The sequence below is a fragment of the Notamacropus eugenii genome, chromosome 1, assembly GCF_028372415.1.
Source record: "Notamacropus eugenii isolate mMacEug1 chromosome 1, mMacEug1.pri_v2, whole genome shotgun sequence".
Taxonomy (NCBI): domain Eukaryota; kingdom Metazoa; phylum Chordata; class Mammalia; order Diprotodontia; family Macropodidae; genus Notamacropus; species Notamacropus eugenii.
This window is the reverse complement of record NC_092872.1, coordinates 91,961,782-91,978,673: the sequence shown is the minus strand read 5'-3', so window position 1 is coordinate 91,978,673 and position 16,892 is coordinate 91,961,782. Positions and strand designations below refer to the sequence as shown.

At 36.1% G+C, this 16,892-nt stretch overlaps 1 protein-coding gene and 2 pseudogenes across 3 annotated transcripts in view; 2 read left to right on the top strand and 1 right to left on the bottom strand.

Moving 5' to 3' along the window:
- The window catches only part of PARN (poly(A)-specific ribonuclease), a 187,148-nt gene that overhangs the window by 164,837 nt on the left and 5,419 nt on the right, over positions 1-16,892 (bottom strand). For all 3 annotated transcript variants that reach the window (XR_011967137.1, XM_072609539.1, XM_072609548.1), the window contains exons 6-11: positions 10,795-10,855; positions 9,974-10,139; positions 7,115-7,180; positions 5,406-5,444; positions 4,180-4,222; positions 1,265-1,345 (exon numbers count right to left, since the gene is read on the bottom strand). Coding sequence is in view for 2 of the 3 variants with exons in the window: in XM_072609539.1 (XP_072465640.1) it covers positions 1,265-1,345; positions 4,180-4,222; positions 5,406-5,444; positions 7,115-7,180; positions 9,974-10,139; positions 10,795-10,855 (456 nt within the window). In the remaining variant the exon portion in view is untranslated. The remainder of the gene's footprint in view (positions 1-1,264; positions 1,346-4,179; positions 4,223-5,405; positions 5,445-7,114; positions 7,181-9,973; positions 10,140-10,794; positions 10,856-16,892) is intronic.
- LOC140504520 (ADP-ribosylation factor-like protein 3) lies at positions 5,692-6,280 on the top strand (annotated as a pseudogene).
- LOC140504527 (non-histone chromosomal protein HMG-14 pseudogene) lies at positions 14,154-14,443 on the top strand (annotated as a pseudogene).

Here is a 16,892-nt window from a genome sequence, read left to right as displayed (position 1 = left end):
AAATATTCTTGTAATTCCTGCTTTTTTTTCAGAAAAATCCACTTTGATTCAAGTTGGTTTATACCTAGTCTTAATTTCTTATATTAACTGGCAAGTATTAGGGTGTGAACAACAGTTAACTCCTCCTAGACAATCACTTAATAGCAGTTAAGTCTAGACAATTAACAATTAATTATCTTAACAATTAATTATCTTAAACTTAGACCATTATCAGGTATTATTATATGGCTACAAATCATATCCTAAATGACTATTCTTATCACTACTAACACATAAACTCCTTGAGATCAAGGATAGTGGATAGAGTACCAAGCCTAGAGTCAGAAAGACTCATCTTCCTGAATGCAAATCTGCCCTCAGAAACTTAGTATCTGTGTGACCCTGGGCAAGTCACTTAACTCTGTTTGTCTCAATCTCCTCATCTGGGAAATGAGCTGGAGAAGGAAACAGGAAACGATTTCAGTATCTTTGCCAAGAAAACCCCAAAAGACACCACTGAAAACAACTGTGCAATAACAACAAACAGAAATAGCTCAGAATAACCAGATATCGCTATGAACTCCATGTTTCACTAAGTAGAGAATCTCTTCTTCTTCCAAAAATCCACTAATTATAGTTTTTCCCATATTGCTTTCCTATTAATATTTAAAAGCAGTTTTTCAATGAATGTTACGGTAGTGTTTTTTTAAAATATCAGAATTGTTTTCCAAAAAAGTTTCTAGAATACACACCACACGCAACAGATCCTTATCAAAAATCTCATACTCACATTAAATATGCAATTCATATTACATATGCTACTGATTAGACTATCTTTGAAAATATAACTACACTGAGTAAAAACAGAACTAGTTGATAATTCAGTTAGTCATATCCTAAAACAAAGATTCAACTGTATCTTCTTACTCACAGGCAGACATGGAAAAATCAAATTAGAGATGTTAAAGTTTGACAATACTTTTATAGAAACTAAATAATGATTAAGAACAACAATTTCTATAGGACTGCCTTGTATAATACGTGCAGACTGGACAAAGATGAAGTCAAATATGTATTAGTATTAGTAATTGTGGAAGAACATGATACATTTTGTTGGCTACGTCTAAACTATTACTTGTTTTTTCCTCCAAACAAAGAGTTAGATTTGTCTGACATAAAAAACATTTCTTCACATAATACAGATATGCGGTTATTAAAAGAAAAAGTAATTAAAAAAATAAAATACTGTCAAGCTTTACCTGAAAGTAAAAAAAATAGAATTTACCTGTTCTTTAGCATGCTTCTGCTGCTCTCTCCTTTTACGTTCTTCCTCATCCACTTTGCTAATAACAATATATCGCTCTTTCTGAAAAAAAAAAATCACCAAATTACAAATAAAATATCCTGGAAGCAACTTAAATCCAGAAAATTAAAAAATCTGACCACACTGGAAGCAGTCTTCCATGTGCCATGAGTCAAACTCAGCTGCAAGTATTTTATAGTGATATATTACTATCTAAAATCTAGGGTCAGCCTTTCCATTACAAATATTTCTCAAGTCTTATTAATTTAAATAAATTGATTACAGTCCAAAAAAAGCATAAGCTATTAGTAGCATAAGCCAACATTGTAATGAATTAATTGCATTTAAACATTTTTGGTTATTAATTTGACATCGGAATTTTTTAAAAAGTAATGCCTTAAAAACATTCTCATTCTATTTTTGGCTATTTGTGGGGGAAAAAACCTGATATTCTATGATACGTTACATATCATATCAACTAAATATTTCACCAATATTCACTCTTCTGACAATTTATGCATTTTAAGTTTTCACAAAGGAACACGAACACACCTCAGAGTTTTAAATCTTGGATGAACTAGATCTGCTTACAAATACACAATTTATCCATAGCCAGAATGGATTTTGGTAATCTAAAGTAACCCTCTCGTTTTTAAAGTTGAGGAAGTTGAAGCCTAGAGAAATGAAACATTGTGCCAAGATCACACAAATAGTAATTGGCTGAACCAGAATTCAAATCCAGCTCCTCTGACTCCAAATGCAAGGATTTTTCCACAGATCTTTTTCTCAACGTTCTTTCCATTCACTGCTTTTTAAAAAATAACTGACTTTTAAGCAGTGCTTTCATTTTATATTCTGAGGCCTTTAGAAAAATGTTGCATTAGAAACGATGGCTCAGGAGGAGAAAGTGAGGCTGGTGACCTGCACAGCCCTCCTTCACTCAAAACAGAGTCAAGTGCAACTCATGTCATCATTTCTCTGATGTCATGGTCTTCTTTGAAAATGAAGAATGAACAAAACCTGAGCAGATGAAGTGGTCTGAATGGGGGCCCAGCTAGCTGGATAACTCAGCTTATCCTCTCTCTCTCTTGTCTTCCTCTTCCCTTCCTTTTCTTCTCCAAAGGAAGCTAAATTTGGATGGTCAGAAGCTGCCCAATTAATTTGGAATTTACTGACTAGATTTCTTTCTCTCTCATCTTTCCTAAAATCTTAAACCCGGTACGCTCTGAAGCCCATACATTGGACAACAATAGGTCCCTGCCCAGGCTCCACTTAATGGCTGTTTTCTGGACCTTCCTGGCTTAGAGTGATTATCAATAGTAACTGTTTCTCTTTCCCTCCCAACTTGATTTATTTATTCTTTTCTTTTGCTCATTAAAGAGGCCGTTCCCTCACTACTTCTTAAAAAGGCCTATTCACTGAATGGGCATTACCTCACTCTAAGTGAGTACCTGAAAAGGCCTTAGGCTAAAAAGGCCAAGGTCTCCCACTGCATCCTGGACCATCTCCAGTCATCCTGATGAATGTCTGGTCACTAGATTCAGATGGCTCAGGAGGAGTAAGTGAGGCTGGCGACCCTGCACAGCCCTCCTTCCCTCACAACAAAGTCATCATTTCTCTGATATCAAAAATGAAGGACGAACACAACAACCCAACATTAGAATCGATCGCTACTTCTCAGTAATGTTCCTGATACTTTGGACACCTTTTGGAGACAGGTCTGCTTACAATCTATCCATTTCCGGTGTCTAGAATCACAAAATCTTACAGTGTTGGCAAGGACTCCAAAAGTCATCTACTCCATGTAACCTGTATCTAAAGTGGGTGCTGTAGTACCACTGTCCCTGTCTCCATATGACAATCCTACAAAAATGTAAAGATAGAAATCAAGACTCATCTCCCTAATTCTCTCATTTTTCAGACCAAATATCTCCAATCATTTCAATCTATCCTCTATGACACAATTTTAAGCTCTTTTACCACTTGAGTACCACCTTCTATACATGTTCAAGCTTGTCAATAACAGGCATCCTACAATGTGACACCCAGAACCTAATGTAATCTGCCAGATGTGTTATCATCAGCCTTATCACCACCCCTGTTAAAATCACTCATTTAGCATTGTTCTAGGTTATTCATGTAGCCTGAGACAGCATTAGCTTTTTTTATGACCAAAACACACTGATATTGAATTTGAAGTCCATTAAAATCTCTAATTATTTTTTTAAAGAGTCCCTTATCTAACACATGTATTATCCTTTATCTACAGCATATCACAGTAGGTGCTTGTTAAAATATAATAGTTATGTAATAACAACAACCTGAGCTTCAAGATCCATCAAGTGTATAACATACTAGAACTACCTTATGCAACCTCACTCTCCTTACCTTTTGCCACTTTGTACTTGTGAAGTTGATCCCTTGAAACCTAGTGTAATTCTTTACACTTATCCCTACTAAACTCAATTTTATTATTTCAGCTGACCATTCACATCTCTCAAGATCTTCAGATCACATTTTGTCATCCAACAGAGAAGCCATCCCACCTTGTTTATGTCACCTATAAATCTGATGAACAATATTATCAATGAAGAAAAAACACAGTCAAGGGAATGAAGCTTTTAGTGCAATCCACTAGTCTTTCCTTCAGATTTGCACTAACAATGCTTTGCTTCTGGTCATTCAACCAGTTCTGAACCTGCCCAACTACAAGATGATCTATCTAATCAACAGTAATACTGTAGAAGAGTTTATCAAATGGCTTTCAATCTTACCAACCTGCATACACGACAAAACCTAGCCTAAGATACACATGGATAGTTTGGTGAATATTGAGCGTCAATATGTAAATTCAATATATATGTTAAAAAGTAACCGTGGTTCATTTTTTGGATTACCTTCTCTGTTTCTAAAGTTTCAACATGTATGCCTTTGGGATACCTAAAAAAGGAAAATGCATTATGAGAAACTGATAGCCAACAATTAAAACTCCATGCTTAAAGCTATAGTAAATGTCCTACATTTCAACCAAATGAAATGACTGTCATTAAATATGAAGCACACAACACTTGAGAAAGAAGAAAGTTTCACTTGTTCTTAAAAATGCAAAATGCTTAAGAATTTACCTAAAATTAAAATGGAATTGTTTCATCTTGCTCTATTTGCTGTGTGAAAACACTGTACTCGGGGAGAAAGAAAGATCTTACGTTTTCATAACAACAATTTTCAATTTCCCAATACAGTCAAAACTTGCTTCTAAGCACAGAATAAAGCAAGCACCTACTTTGCCTAACTGCTCTTATTATTAAAATCTAGCAGTTCTTATTTAATTTGAAGCTTCCAAACAAGTCTTTTGATATTCAAGAATTTAACAATTTTCTGTTTTGGGAAAAGTTTAAGAAATGACAGCTATTTTTATGTTGGCAAAATATTTTGTATCAGTCTGACTGGAACTGTCTATTAGCTGCAAGAATACCTAAACAAGGAAGCAGACTGAGCAAATTAAACAATATCCCTCATCTTCCTAAATCAAGATATTATTATAGATCTATTATTGTGTTCAAAGTAAATTTCCAAATATCTAACGGTAAACTATAAAATTAAAGCTATAGAAAAAATCCAGAGACAAACAGAAATGACCAAATAGCTTTTATCATTCCATTAGTTATGTGTCTATAGAAAAGGCACTCAAATGAGACCTAAGTACACTATGAAACTTAATTATGATGATATACACTCCAAGTAACAACTGTGCCAAAGATCTTACAATAGCACAAATGATTTTATAGTCTTCAAAACTGAAAACAAAGATTAAAAAAACAAGCATTTTTTAAAAGTTTAATTCCCAAACAAGATTTTTCTCCAGAAAATTGTTGCTGGACATAGATTTAATTTTAAAAAAGCATTTGTACATTAGTTTAAAAAGCAACAGCGTACTTTAAATACAATCTTTATTTCTAGTTCATACCCTTCAAAGTACTTCATGGGAGTTATTCCTTGTATGGTTTGACAAAATAGCAGAAATTCGAAAATAAACCTAAAGCTAAGAAATTATACAGAATCCTTAAAACTTGGTCCCCCCCAGAAAGTTCCCAGGGAAAATTAATACAATATGAATACTTACTTCCAGCTCAAAGTCTGATAAATTAGCTTCCTTTGAAACCTATAAAAGCAAAAGAAAAATTATTATATGTGGTATATTCTGAGAAAATTAACTGATCAAATAGCAGTTATTTCTGTAATTAAAAAATATATATCCTTATCTACCTAAAATGTTCCTTTTGGCTACTGTATGAAGAGCAACTATGCAGTACAAGAAGAAACAACACTCATTTAAGAATTGTTTAAAAAATACCAACTACACCTGGTAATGGGGGAGGCAGGAGGAGGAGGAGGAAGAGGAGGAGGAGGGAGTCAGCGGGAGGATGGGTTTACTCTCAATCCTGTGCAAACTGAAGAGTGCACCAGACCAGGAGGTGAGAATTCTTCTCCTGGGCTTGGGTAATGCAGGCAAAAGTACACTTCTGAAGCAGCGTGCATCTGAAGACATCAGTCACGTTACACCTACACAGGACTTTAACATCCAAAGTGTATAGTCACAAGGTTTTAAACTGACTGTATGGGACACTGGTGGACAGAGGAAAATCAGGTCATACTGGAGGAATTATTTTGAAAATACTGATGTACTTATATATGTTATTGACAGTGCAGACAGAAAACGATTTGAAGAGATGGGTCTGGAACTAGCTGAATTACTGGATGAAGAAGAGCTAAGTGGTGTCCCTGTGCTCATCTTTGCTAACAAGCAGGATTTGCTCACCGCAGCCCCTGCCTCAGAGATTGCAGAAGGACTGAACCTACAGACAATCCGCGACAGGGTCTGGCAGATCTAGTCTTGCTCAGCCCTTACAGCAGAAGGAATACAGGACGGCGTGAACTGGGTCTGCAAAAACGTCAATGCTAAGAAAAAATAAAACTAGAGAATGGAAACACAGGAGCCACGGGAGTGGAGTTCTGTCCTGAATACACTCATTTGCTACTTTCTGACCATCTGTGTACAGCTACAGCTGTTTAAAGAGAGGCAACAGCACAGTCTAAAAAAGAATCCCCATTCCAGCAGTAGGTTTAACTTATCTCTGAGGTTCAGTACCATTTTTCAAATTAAGGAATTACATTATTTCCTCTAAAAAAAAAAAAATACTAACTACTAAAAGAAACCTCTGGGTTTCCAAGTTCTTAGAGGATGCCCATACTTTCATGGTAATGAAAGTAAAGGCATTTAAAAGTCACTGTCAATTTCTGCACTACCATCTATCACATGTAGATAACTATCACAGAATAGAAAAAAACTTTAAAGTTCACCTAATACTTCATCCTCTTTTTACAGATTAGGAAACTGAAGGCCATATAGGTGAAGCACCTAGCTTGAGGTGTTAGAACTATAGAAAATGTTATTTTACACCCAGGTCTCTTGACTCTAAAGCCATTATGCTTTCCACTATAATCATTTCTTCTCCTGGGAGCTCTTCACGTATTTACAAAAAGTTAGAGGCTACATATGTGTGAAGGTGCACAACTTTAAGGTCAACAAGAATTCATGCACCCCAAAGTAAGAAGTGTGACCACAAAAAGGTAAGGTATTCATTTGGTGTGTCAATAAACAATCTATACTTATTCCATCAGGGCTAACATTAGTCTTCAAACTCCAACAACATCCTATGGTAAAAAGACTGTTTACAGAATAGGCTTAACCAAAGCAGACTCAGTGTCAAGTCACATAAATAATTTACTTTCCCCCCAAAAGAACAGAATGTTATATAGAGAGCAACTAACCCTGTGCATGGTTCTAAATTCAAGTTCTTGTTTTCTTCATTTTGTATCAAATCCTCTATTTTCTCTCTGGTGAAACAGAATAAGACCAAGAAAATCATATTTATAGAATGAGTTAGGCTCTCTAACATCATTAAATTAAAATGTCTTAACACACAAACAAGGTACTATCAAATAATATACTTTGATAGCTTCTTGACTAGCTGGATCCAAGTAAGAAAACGAGGATTGCCATAAGCCTCAAAGTGGGGAAAAAAGAGCTGGCACTACTACCCTATTCTGCCACATGAAGTCATAAACATGTGGCCCTGAAATTGCTTCTCCTCATGTTGCATCTATTCTTTCCTGAGGTGAGGAAGTATTTTAGAAGGAACCGACTAGACTGGACCTTGTTAACTTCGAAGGTCAGTAAACCTAACAGAGGGCCAGGAACTAGAGTCAATGCCAACATTTAAGAAAAGCTGAACTCAAGCAGCCAATACAGTCGTGAAACACAACTGTGTTCCAGCCCAGGCAAAAAATGACCCAACAGCCAAGATGCTGCATTCTACAAACAAGGGATCAACTGTCCCATCAACTATGCCATATTTAGGAATGAACTCGATATGGAGAATTTTCTATAGAAACTCTTCTAAGTCTGAGTCCACTACCCCCAGGGAATATAAAGGCAGTATAAAGGAGAGTGTGCCTCTGGGTGTCTCTTCTTGCTCTAGTTCCTCAGTAAGTACTCCTTTATAACAGGCAACTGATGCTAATGGTTAAAAGAACCTCGAATGCTAATCACTGGTAACTAACACTGGGGAGAACACACCAGAATGGAAGCTTGAGACAACAGTATTAGAGAACCCTATATTCCCATGGGCATATCCCTAGTACCTCCAAGGGAAGATACGGTCTCGTTCAAGGACCTGACTCATCAGTCTGAGTGAGAGTTAAGATAAGGATCCCCAAAGTTTAAATGGTCAACATTTTGTTAATGAAAAGAATTGGACCTGATAGAAATAAAAGAAGCAATCATCCAAAGTACTAGGCTTTCCCAATGCAATGGAGGTTCTCTAAATGTTACATTCCATTAAGACAACAATCATTCCACAGAGCCTTAAACAAGAGGTGCTCAATAAATGAACATTTGATGAGTTGGGGAAAAAAGACTTAGTTTGTAAAAACTTGGTACTGGCATTTGCTTTTTAAAAAATTGAGACACAAGATTTTTTAAATTAAAGTAAAACTTTCTGGGTACCACAAGACTTGTCTTTTGTTTAGCTGGAAAAATGACATACTCATTGTCAATTTCAGTTTCACATTATTATATTTAATGAAATAAACCTTGTCTGAAAATTAAGCTTTAAAAACAAAACAGATGCAATAACATATAAATTAATAAAGAGCATGCATTTCAATGATAAATTTCCTTGTCAAAAACTTTGTCAAGTAGTAGACACAATACAGAGCATAAAAATGTAACTCAGAATGTGGCAGAAGGCTGTGGCTTCCTCTTCAATAATGAAATTAGTACCCTGACCTCTCTTAGGATGAGACTAGGAGATGTGACACAGTTACAACCCTGAATGGTAGTGAACCCTGACTTCTAGGCAATTTCAGTGCTGAAGTGTGACTTTCTCTTCAACTGAGTCTAGCCACTTACTAGGTACCTGAAACAATACTGTGACCTCCATTTTACTTGTCACCATCATGGAGCCAGAGCTGAAGAGCCTGGAACTTTCCCATATGCTTTTGACTCATCTTGTCCTGGTAAAAGGCTATTTGTACCCACAGCATTTGTTACTCTAAAAATATCAGTAAATACACCAAATTCTTCATTTCTTTTAAGATGAAGAACTCAGTCCTAGAGCACAGTTAAAATAAAATAGGGAAAGACACAGCAGCTATATTTTCTACCAGTTTGTTTTCTTGTATATTTTTAGATTATGTTTAGACACTTATCTGCAAGATTTCACTCCTTAAATGAAAGACCTGATGTCAATATATACTCATAAAAATGTGGTAAGAAAACTGAAATGCTACATATTGACTTCTCATCTCTTAATTTTAGACAGTATCACACAAATACTCATTTGGGGTTGAAGCACTAGCAATGTTAAAACTACCTGCTATTACAAACACAGATGTTAAAAAGACTAGGTATAGTATTAAAAGACTCACTAGGTTCAAATTCCAACACAGCACCAACATATTTTCAAAAATAATCAATTAGGTATTTTGATGTACACTAACTATTCAAGATTCAAGACTATGTCTTCTAAAAATAATAATTTTTTTTAAAAATACAACTTCTAAGGAAGATTAAATTCCAAGACCAGATTAAGACTATAAAAACCCTCATTTATTTTTATCTCTATGTGTATGTTGCTTTCGCCATTAAAAGCTTAGCTACCCCTACTTCCCACCAATTACCCACTCATTTGTCTCCAATTATTTTTAACATAAAGAATAGAAGACAGAGTTTAATATAAATACCTTTCTCTATCCTTAATATCATACTTCCTCTTGGCAAATAAACAATTTTATCACTCTGACAAGCACGAAAATTGTTGACAGTCAATATGAAAGCATGGTTGCCAAATACCATGAGAACTGTTATATAAGACAAACAAGTTCAAGAAGTGATATCCTGAGAATTTTATTTATAACATAGCTAGTTATTACACATATGTGTGTGTGTATATATGTATGTATCTATGTATGTATATACCATAATTCAAGTTGACTCAATGTCGACAATAAAAACCTGATATAATAGAATCTAATCAAAATACCTTTTATTCCTGTACCAACACTACCTTTAAAGTCATTCCATTATATTAATGAATGTACTTTTTATATGTTGGTATAACAACTTACACCACTTTTTCAATAAATTTTTTCTGATCCTCAGGAATAACCACAGGACACTTTGAAGCGTTAGGAGATATATATGACAAAGCTCCAGCCCCATTGGATTGTGAACGTTTTTCATCATACTGCTCCCGCAACTGTCTTTCTTCTTCCTGATTTAAATACGGGATTCCTAAAAATAACATTTTATTAGTAAACATAAAATTTGAATAAAAATTTTTTAACAAATAAGATGATGGCAATTCAGCAAAGATTTACAACCAGGCATAAAAAGCTCAGAATCAACATAAAAGACAATCACATTTGGTAGGACAAATAACACATTAGATCTTGAATATGCAAATGAATATTGTCCTCCAAAAGTCATCCTAGGAGGAAACAAATCATTTCCAACCAAGCTGAAAGGAAGCTAGGAATCCTATTAGGCAAAGGTGAGGAGACAGTGCATTACAAGAAATGTACTGCTGTGTACAGGGAGGGACTAGCTAGCAGACCAGACCGAGGATTTATGAGCTTATCACCATTAAGAATGAAACCCATCCATACCTATTCATTCTGGACTAATCTTGTACATCTCCAAAATCTACTACAATGGAGTCCATCCAACAGTTAGAGGACTTTCTCTTGCTCTCTTAACACTGAATGAATACCAATAGATCACAAAGGATCTCCATTAGTTATCTCTAACTCTTGCAAGATGACTGACTCATATTTTTCCAGTCATACATTTTCCCTAGGTAATATGCACAAAACTACAATTAAACTACACCCAGATCCATATACAAAGCTTCACTACTTTTGAAGGCGAGTAAAAAAACTAATCTTACCATTGCGAAAAACTTTATTAAAATCAAATCCTTGGTTTGCCAGAAAGTCTATACTTGAGCTCTATCAAAAGAGAAAATAAAACATATGTTAATAGCAAAATGAGTGAGAGGCATGTGTTCTCTACATCCATGCCTAGGAGAAAGAAGAAACTCATTTGGGGAAAAAAGTAAAAACAAAAAGTCACAATAGCAAGATGCTACCTATGCAGCATTAGAAATAGGCTTCCATTCCAAGTTGTATCAAGATTTCATTTTACCATTAATCTGTATTATTAACTGATGCTAATTCTGATTTTTATCTCTTGCAAACAAAATTTTTGTATCCTAAACAGTTTCAGGAAAATATCTACTGTGTAAGTCAAGGTACACAACATTTACACTACATACAAAAAAGGGAGAAACAAAGGTTTTAGTTGATAGACTGCCACAAAGACAAAAGTATGACAGTCTAACAGAATGTCTGACTAGTAAAAATATTTAATAAAATCCCACCAAACTGAATGGAGTATGTACAAATGCATAGAATATTTTTATTCTTTTTGCAAAAGTAAACATTCAACTGAAACAAGGTTTTCCAGGTCAGAAAAATTAACAACGGCCCCTAAAACAGACATAAACCTCCATTTATTTTTTAAAGAAATGCATATACTCAGCAGCTTCCTAGAGTTTAATAACAAAGTAACGTCAGAACCACTTTTCCCTTTTGTTCTTCTCCCACTTCTACGGCCAAGATTCACTTTCTTCCTAAGGAAAGAGTCCTGCCTTCTTTCCTTCTACGCATGAACATTCTCACAATTCAGTGGTTCACTACATCTATAGTGGTTTAGATAGGCGATCTATCTAGCTCAATACAAGTTCTCCCACAGTGGCACTAAAGTATGTAGAAGGGCACAGTTGTCCTCTGACATCAACTTCAAAAGTTAAAGACTATTCTAGCCCTCTTTTAACCAACTGTAACTACATGATTTATGAAATTATCTAAATCTGTCCTAAAGCTATATATTATTAGTCTCTACTACTTGTTGGAGCTATTGACTTTGTAATATTTTATTTCATTTGTCCTAAATTTAGCACTTTCAAGATTCAAAGGATGCTATCAAGTTCCTAACAATGGTATTATGTACCCAAATCTGTCTTCACTCAACCCACATTTTCTTGACTTTATGAATAAAATGTTATTGAGCAGGCTGCAGCCAAGAGAGAAAAGCAGGAAGAAACACTACAGTCCAGTTCCCACAGAACTATACCAAGAATAATTTAAGAAGAATGCCAGACAAAATTAGCAAAAGGAAAACTGAAAAAGAAATTAACTTTCCTGGCATCTTGCCTGCCCAAGAGGACAAATTTGACCTACAGGCAAGTGACTAGGGCAGGAACTGTGGAACAAGGGTTGGCCAGGATCAACGACTCAATGACCCAGAGAACTGAGTTGGGCAAAAGCTCATGGACGCCCAGAGTTGACACAAACTTCTCTCTGGGCTCCTGCCCAAAAGTTCAGGGCAACTCAGAACCTAGAGTTCCAAGCTAGCCCAGCAGCACAGGGATATCTAAAGTGTATTATTCAATCCCGGGCCCAGGCTAACTATAAAGGTTATCCCAGGCAGCCCAAGGGACTTAGGATTATAGCTCAAGGACTCCAAAGCTAATCACTGACTGGCCCAGGCCTGAGGCTTGTGGCTGAGAACATAGCATCAAGTCAGTGTCAGTGCAAGCCAGCCCCCAGAATTCCACGTTAGGTGTGCAGTGTAGGGATGTCCAGTCCCAGACCAGGTCAGAAACTCAGTGTCCAGAGCACCATCTAGAAAAATAGCTTAATGCAATCTTCCACAGAATTTCCTACTTCAAGGTTGCCTAGAACATACTGCTGGAAAAATGAATAAAAAAAAAAAGATGCAGATCTATTTCAGTGCAGGGATAAATAATTAAAACACAAACTCAAAAGAAGAATATAACTCCAAAAAATTTACAGGGAAAGAAAGTCTCAAAGCAAAACATAACTTGCCCAAAACAGCAATTAGAATTATTAGAAGAAATTATGCAAGAGTATAAAAGTTAAGCAGACGTAAAAAAATCTTGTGGCTAGAAAAGACTTGCCTGAGCTCTCCCGAAAAACTCTCTGAATACCTTTAAATAATGCCATAAAACAATTCCTGGAGCAGTAGAATCCACAAAAGGACAGAGTGAAATAATTTTCCAGCCAAAGACAACTTAGGGGATTAGCAGAAAAAGTCTCCTGCACCTCAGTGTGAGTGGAGCACAGGCTGCACCAGTGCAGACCGGGCCCCAGAAAACTAGAAGGAGGCCTTGGAAGCCACTGAATCAGCAGCAGCTCCTTCAGGAGCGGTCAGCCCACAGATGGTAAGTGGGTCAAACTACTGGTCAGAAGGAGAATACAAAAGACTCTTTGCTGGCACTGGGGGTGGGACTCTTGCTTTGCCTATACTCAGATCTGGGTGGCAGTGCCATGATGAAGAGGAACACTAGCACACCAGAGCTTGTGGCCACAGTGGAGCGGGGACCCTCGTCACAGTTTGAGGGCAGAAAAGAGTGCTTGTGGTCATTCACAGACCAGAGCGTTGGCCAGGAAACCAGTAAACGCAACTCTCCTTCCAGCATACCACCTTGGAAGAACTTAAAACTTACAGGTCCCCAGAAGTATCTCCAGAAGATAACTACACAAAACCTCTGATATGTGGGACAGTATGCCCTCCACCCTGGAAGAAGAGTCCCACTTTAACAAAAAGTTAAAAGTGAAGAAATAGACTGGAAAAATGAGCAAACAGAAAAAAATTCTGACCACAGAAAGTTACTGTGGTCACAAGAAAAATCAAAATACACACTCAGAAGAAGAAAACAAAATCAAACCTCCAATACATAAAGCCTCCAAGAAAAATATGAATTGGTCTCAGGTCATGGAAGAGCTCAAAAGTGATTTTGAAAACCAAGTAAAAAAAAAATAGAGGAAAAATTGGAAAGAGAAATGAGAGTGATGCAAGAAAATCATGAAAAAAGAATCAACAACTGAGTAAAGGAGACACAAAAAGACCTGAAGAAAATAATACCTTAAAAAACAGAATAGACCAAATGATGAAAGAGGTCCAAAAAGCCAATGAAGAATGCCTTAAAAAGCAGAATTGGCCAAATGGAAAAGGAGATCTAAAAGCTCTCTAAAGAAAATAATTCCTGAGTTCTCAGACTGCTCCCACTGCAGGTCCTCTCAGCCCAGCAGCGGGAGAAGGAGCATCGAGGCCCAGGAGCCCTGCTGGAGAAGAAACTCCCACTGCTGCAGCCCTCTCCCTCAGACCCGCCAGTGCTCGCCTGGTGTGGGGAGAGGGAGCCAATCCACCCTCGCAGCCAAGATGCCCAAGAGGAAGGTCAACTCTGCAGAAGGGGAAGTAAGGTCGGCTAGATTGTCAGCTAAACCAGTCCTTGCAAAGGTTGAATCTAAGCCTAAAAAGACAGCTGGAAAGAATAAATCTGAGGACAAAAAAGTTCACACAAAAGGAAAAAAGGAGCAAAAGGAAAACAAGCAGAACCTACTAGCCAAGAAGAGAATAAAGATGACTTGCCTGCAGAAAATGGAGAAACTAAAAATGAAGAGGCTCCAGTCTCTGTCTGAGCAGGAGAGAAAGAAACCAAATCTGAATAACATCTTATACCAAGTGTCTTAACAATTGTCCGTTACATCCCTTCTTGTACAATTCAGAGGAATATTTTTATCAACTATTTTGTAAATGTCATTTTTTTAGCAGCTCTAGAAACACATTTTTAAGAAGGAGGCAATCCCACCTCATCACATTAATTTTTTAAAACATTTAGATAAATGTAAGCCAATCTAAAGTGGCTTTATTTAGATTCCTGCTTAAAGAGGTGAAATCATGTGCTGGTTGTCAGTTTGGTTTGTTGTTTGTTTGTTTTAATACAACCAGAAATTAGTAGAATGTTGACTAGTATGGTTTTGTGTGTCTTGTTCATAGACTTAATATTCCATATGTAGTTTTGACATACAAATAAGCATAGATAGCAATTTGGAGTTGTGACCATGAATTTTTAAGCTTTTATTTTAATTTGTGTCCATCTTGTCTTTCGGTACAACTGTTTCCTAAATAAAATTGCTCCCTGGTGGTGGATCTCCCTTTCAAAACTGTGTGCTATCTGGGACATTGTCACCTTTGGTAGTAGTAGTACATTTTTTTTTCCAGTAACTTCATTAATGTGCTTCAAGAGACTGGAAAATATGCATAACGAGTATAGCTTTATCAAATACAGAATTAGTGGAACTTTGCTTTGTTAAAGACCAAATACCTTATCCATATTCAGGATACTGGTATTTGATAACCTCTTTTTAGGGAGAGTTGCCTCCAAACTTAAAGTAAGAAAGTCACTGGAATAACACTTCAGAAAAGGATTATAACTACATAATTTTTAGACTTTTCAAGCATTTTTTAAATGTACAATTTATTCATAGTGTCTATGTACTGATTACCAAATGAACTAATAAAATCTTGATTATAAAAGAAAAAAAATAATTCCTTAAAAATCAAAATGGAACAAATGGAAGCTAATGACTTTATGAGAAATCAAGAAACAGTAAAAACAAAACCAAAAGAATGAAAAACACAGAAGATGATGTGAAATATCTCATTTGAAAAACAACTAACCTGGAAAATAGATCCAGCAGAGATAATTTAAAAATTATTGGGCTATCTGAAAGTCAGGATTAAAAAGTATGTAGCCAAGGTCAGGACAACACAAGACTTAGCAGCTTCTACATTAAGGGTTCAAAGGACTTAAAACTTTATTTCGGAAGGAAAGGAGCTAGGATTGCAACTAAGAATCACCTATCCAACAAAACTAAGTATAATCTTTCAGGGGGGTAAAATGGACATTCAATGAAATAGAAGACTCTCTAGCATCCTTGATGAAAAGACCTGAGCTGAATATAAAATCTGACTTTCAAATAAAAGGCTCAAGAGAAGCATAAAAAGGTAAAAAGGAAAAGGAAATCATAAGGTTAAACTATTTACATTACTACCTGAGAAGATAATAGTATATATAGACAGAGGGCACAGGTATGAGTTGAATATGGAGAGATAATATCTTAAAAAAATGAAACACTGGTGTAAGAAAGAGGAATGCATTGGCAGAAAGGGGGAGGCAGAATAGGATAAATTATCTCATGTAAAAGAGCCAAGAAAAAGCTTTTACAGTGAAGGGGAAGATGGGGGTGGGGGGAGTGAGTAAACCTTAATCTCATCAGAATTGGCTCAAAGAGGGAATAACATACGCATGCAATTAGGTAGAGAAATCTATCTTACCTTACATACAGAAAGTAGGAAGAGAAGGGGATTGTAGGACAAGGGGTGATAGAAGGGAGGGTAGATTGGGGGAGGTAGTAGTCAGAAACAAAACACTTTTTGAGGAGGGACAATCTGAAAAGAGAGACAGAATGGAATAAGTAGAGGGGGAAATAGGGTGGAGGTAAATTAACAATAGTAACTGTGGAAAAAAATTTTGAAGCAAGTTTCTCTGATAAAGACCTGATTTCTCAAATGAAAACTAAGTCAAATTTATAAAACAGCCATTCTACAACTGATAAATGATGAAAGGATATGAACAGTTTTCAGATGAAGTAATCAAAGATATCTATAGCCATATGAAAAAAAAGCTCTAAATCACTACTGACTGGAGAAATGTAAACTAAAACAATTCTGAGGTAATACCTCATCAGACTGGCTAACAGGACAGAAAAGGAAAATGACCAATGTTGGAGGTGAAGTGGAAAAATAAGATATTAATGCATTGTTGGTGGAGTTGAAAACTGACTCAACCATTCTTTAGAGCAAGCAATACTACTACTAGGTCTGTATCCAAACAGATAAAAAACAAAAAGGACCTATATGTACAAAAAAACTGAATTGAATTGAATCAATTGGGGAATGGCTGAACAAACTGAGACATGAGCAGGATGCTCTCAGAAAAATCTGGAAAGACTTACATGAGCTAACACCAAGTGAAATGTATTATATACAAAGTAACAAGAATATTGTAAGATGATTGGCTGTAATTCACTTATCTTTTCTCAGCAATCCAAGACA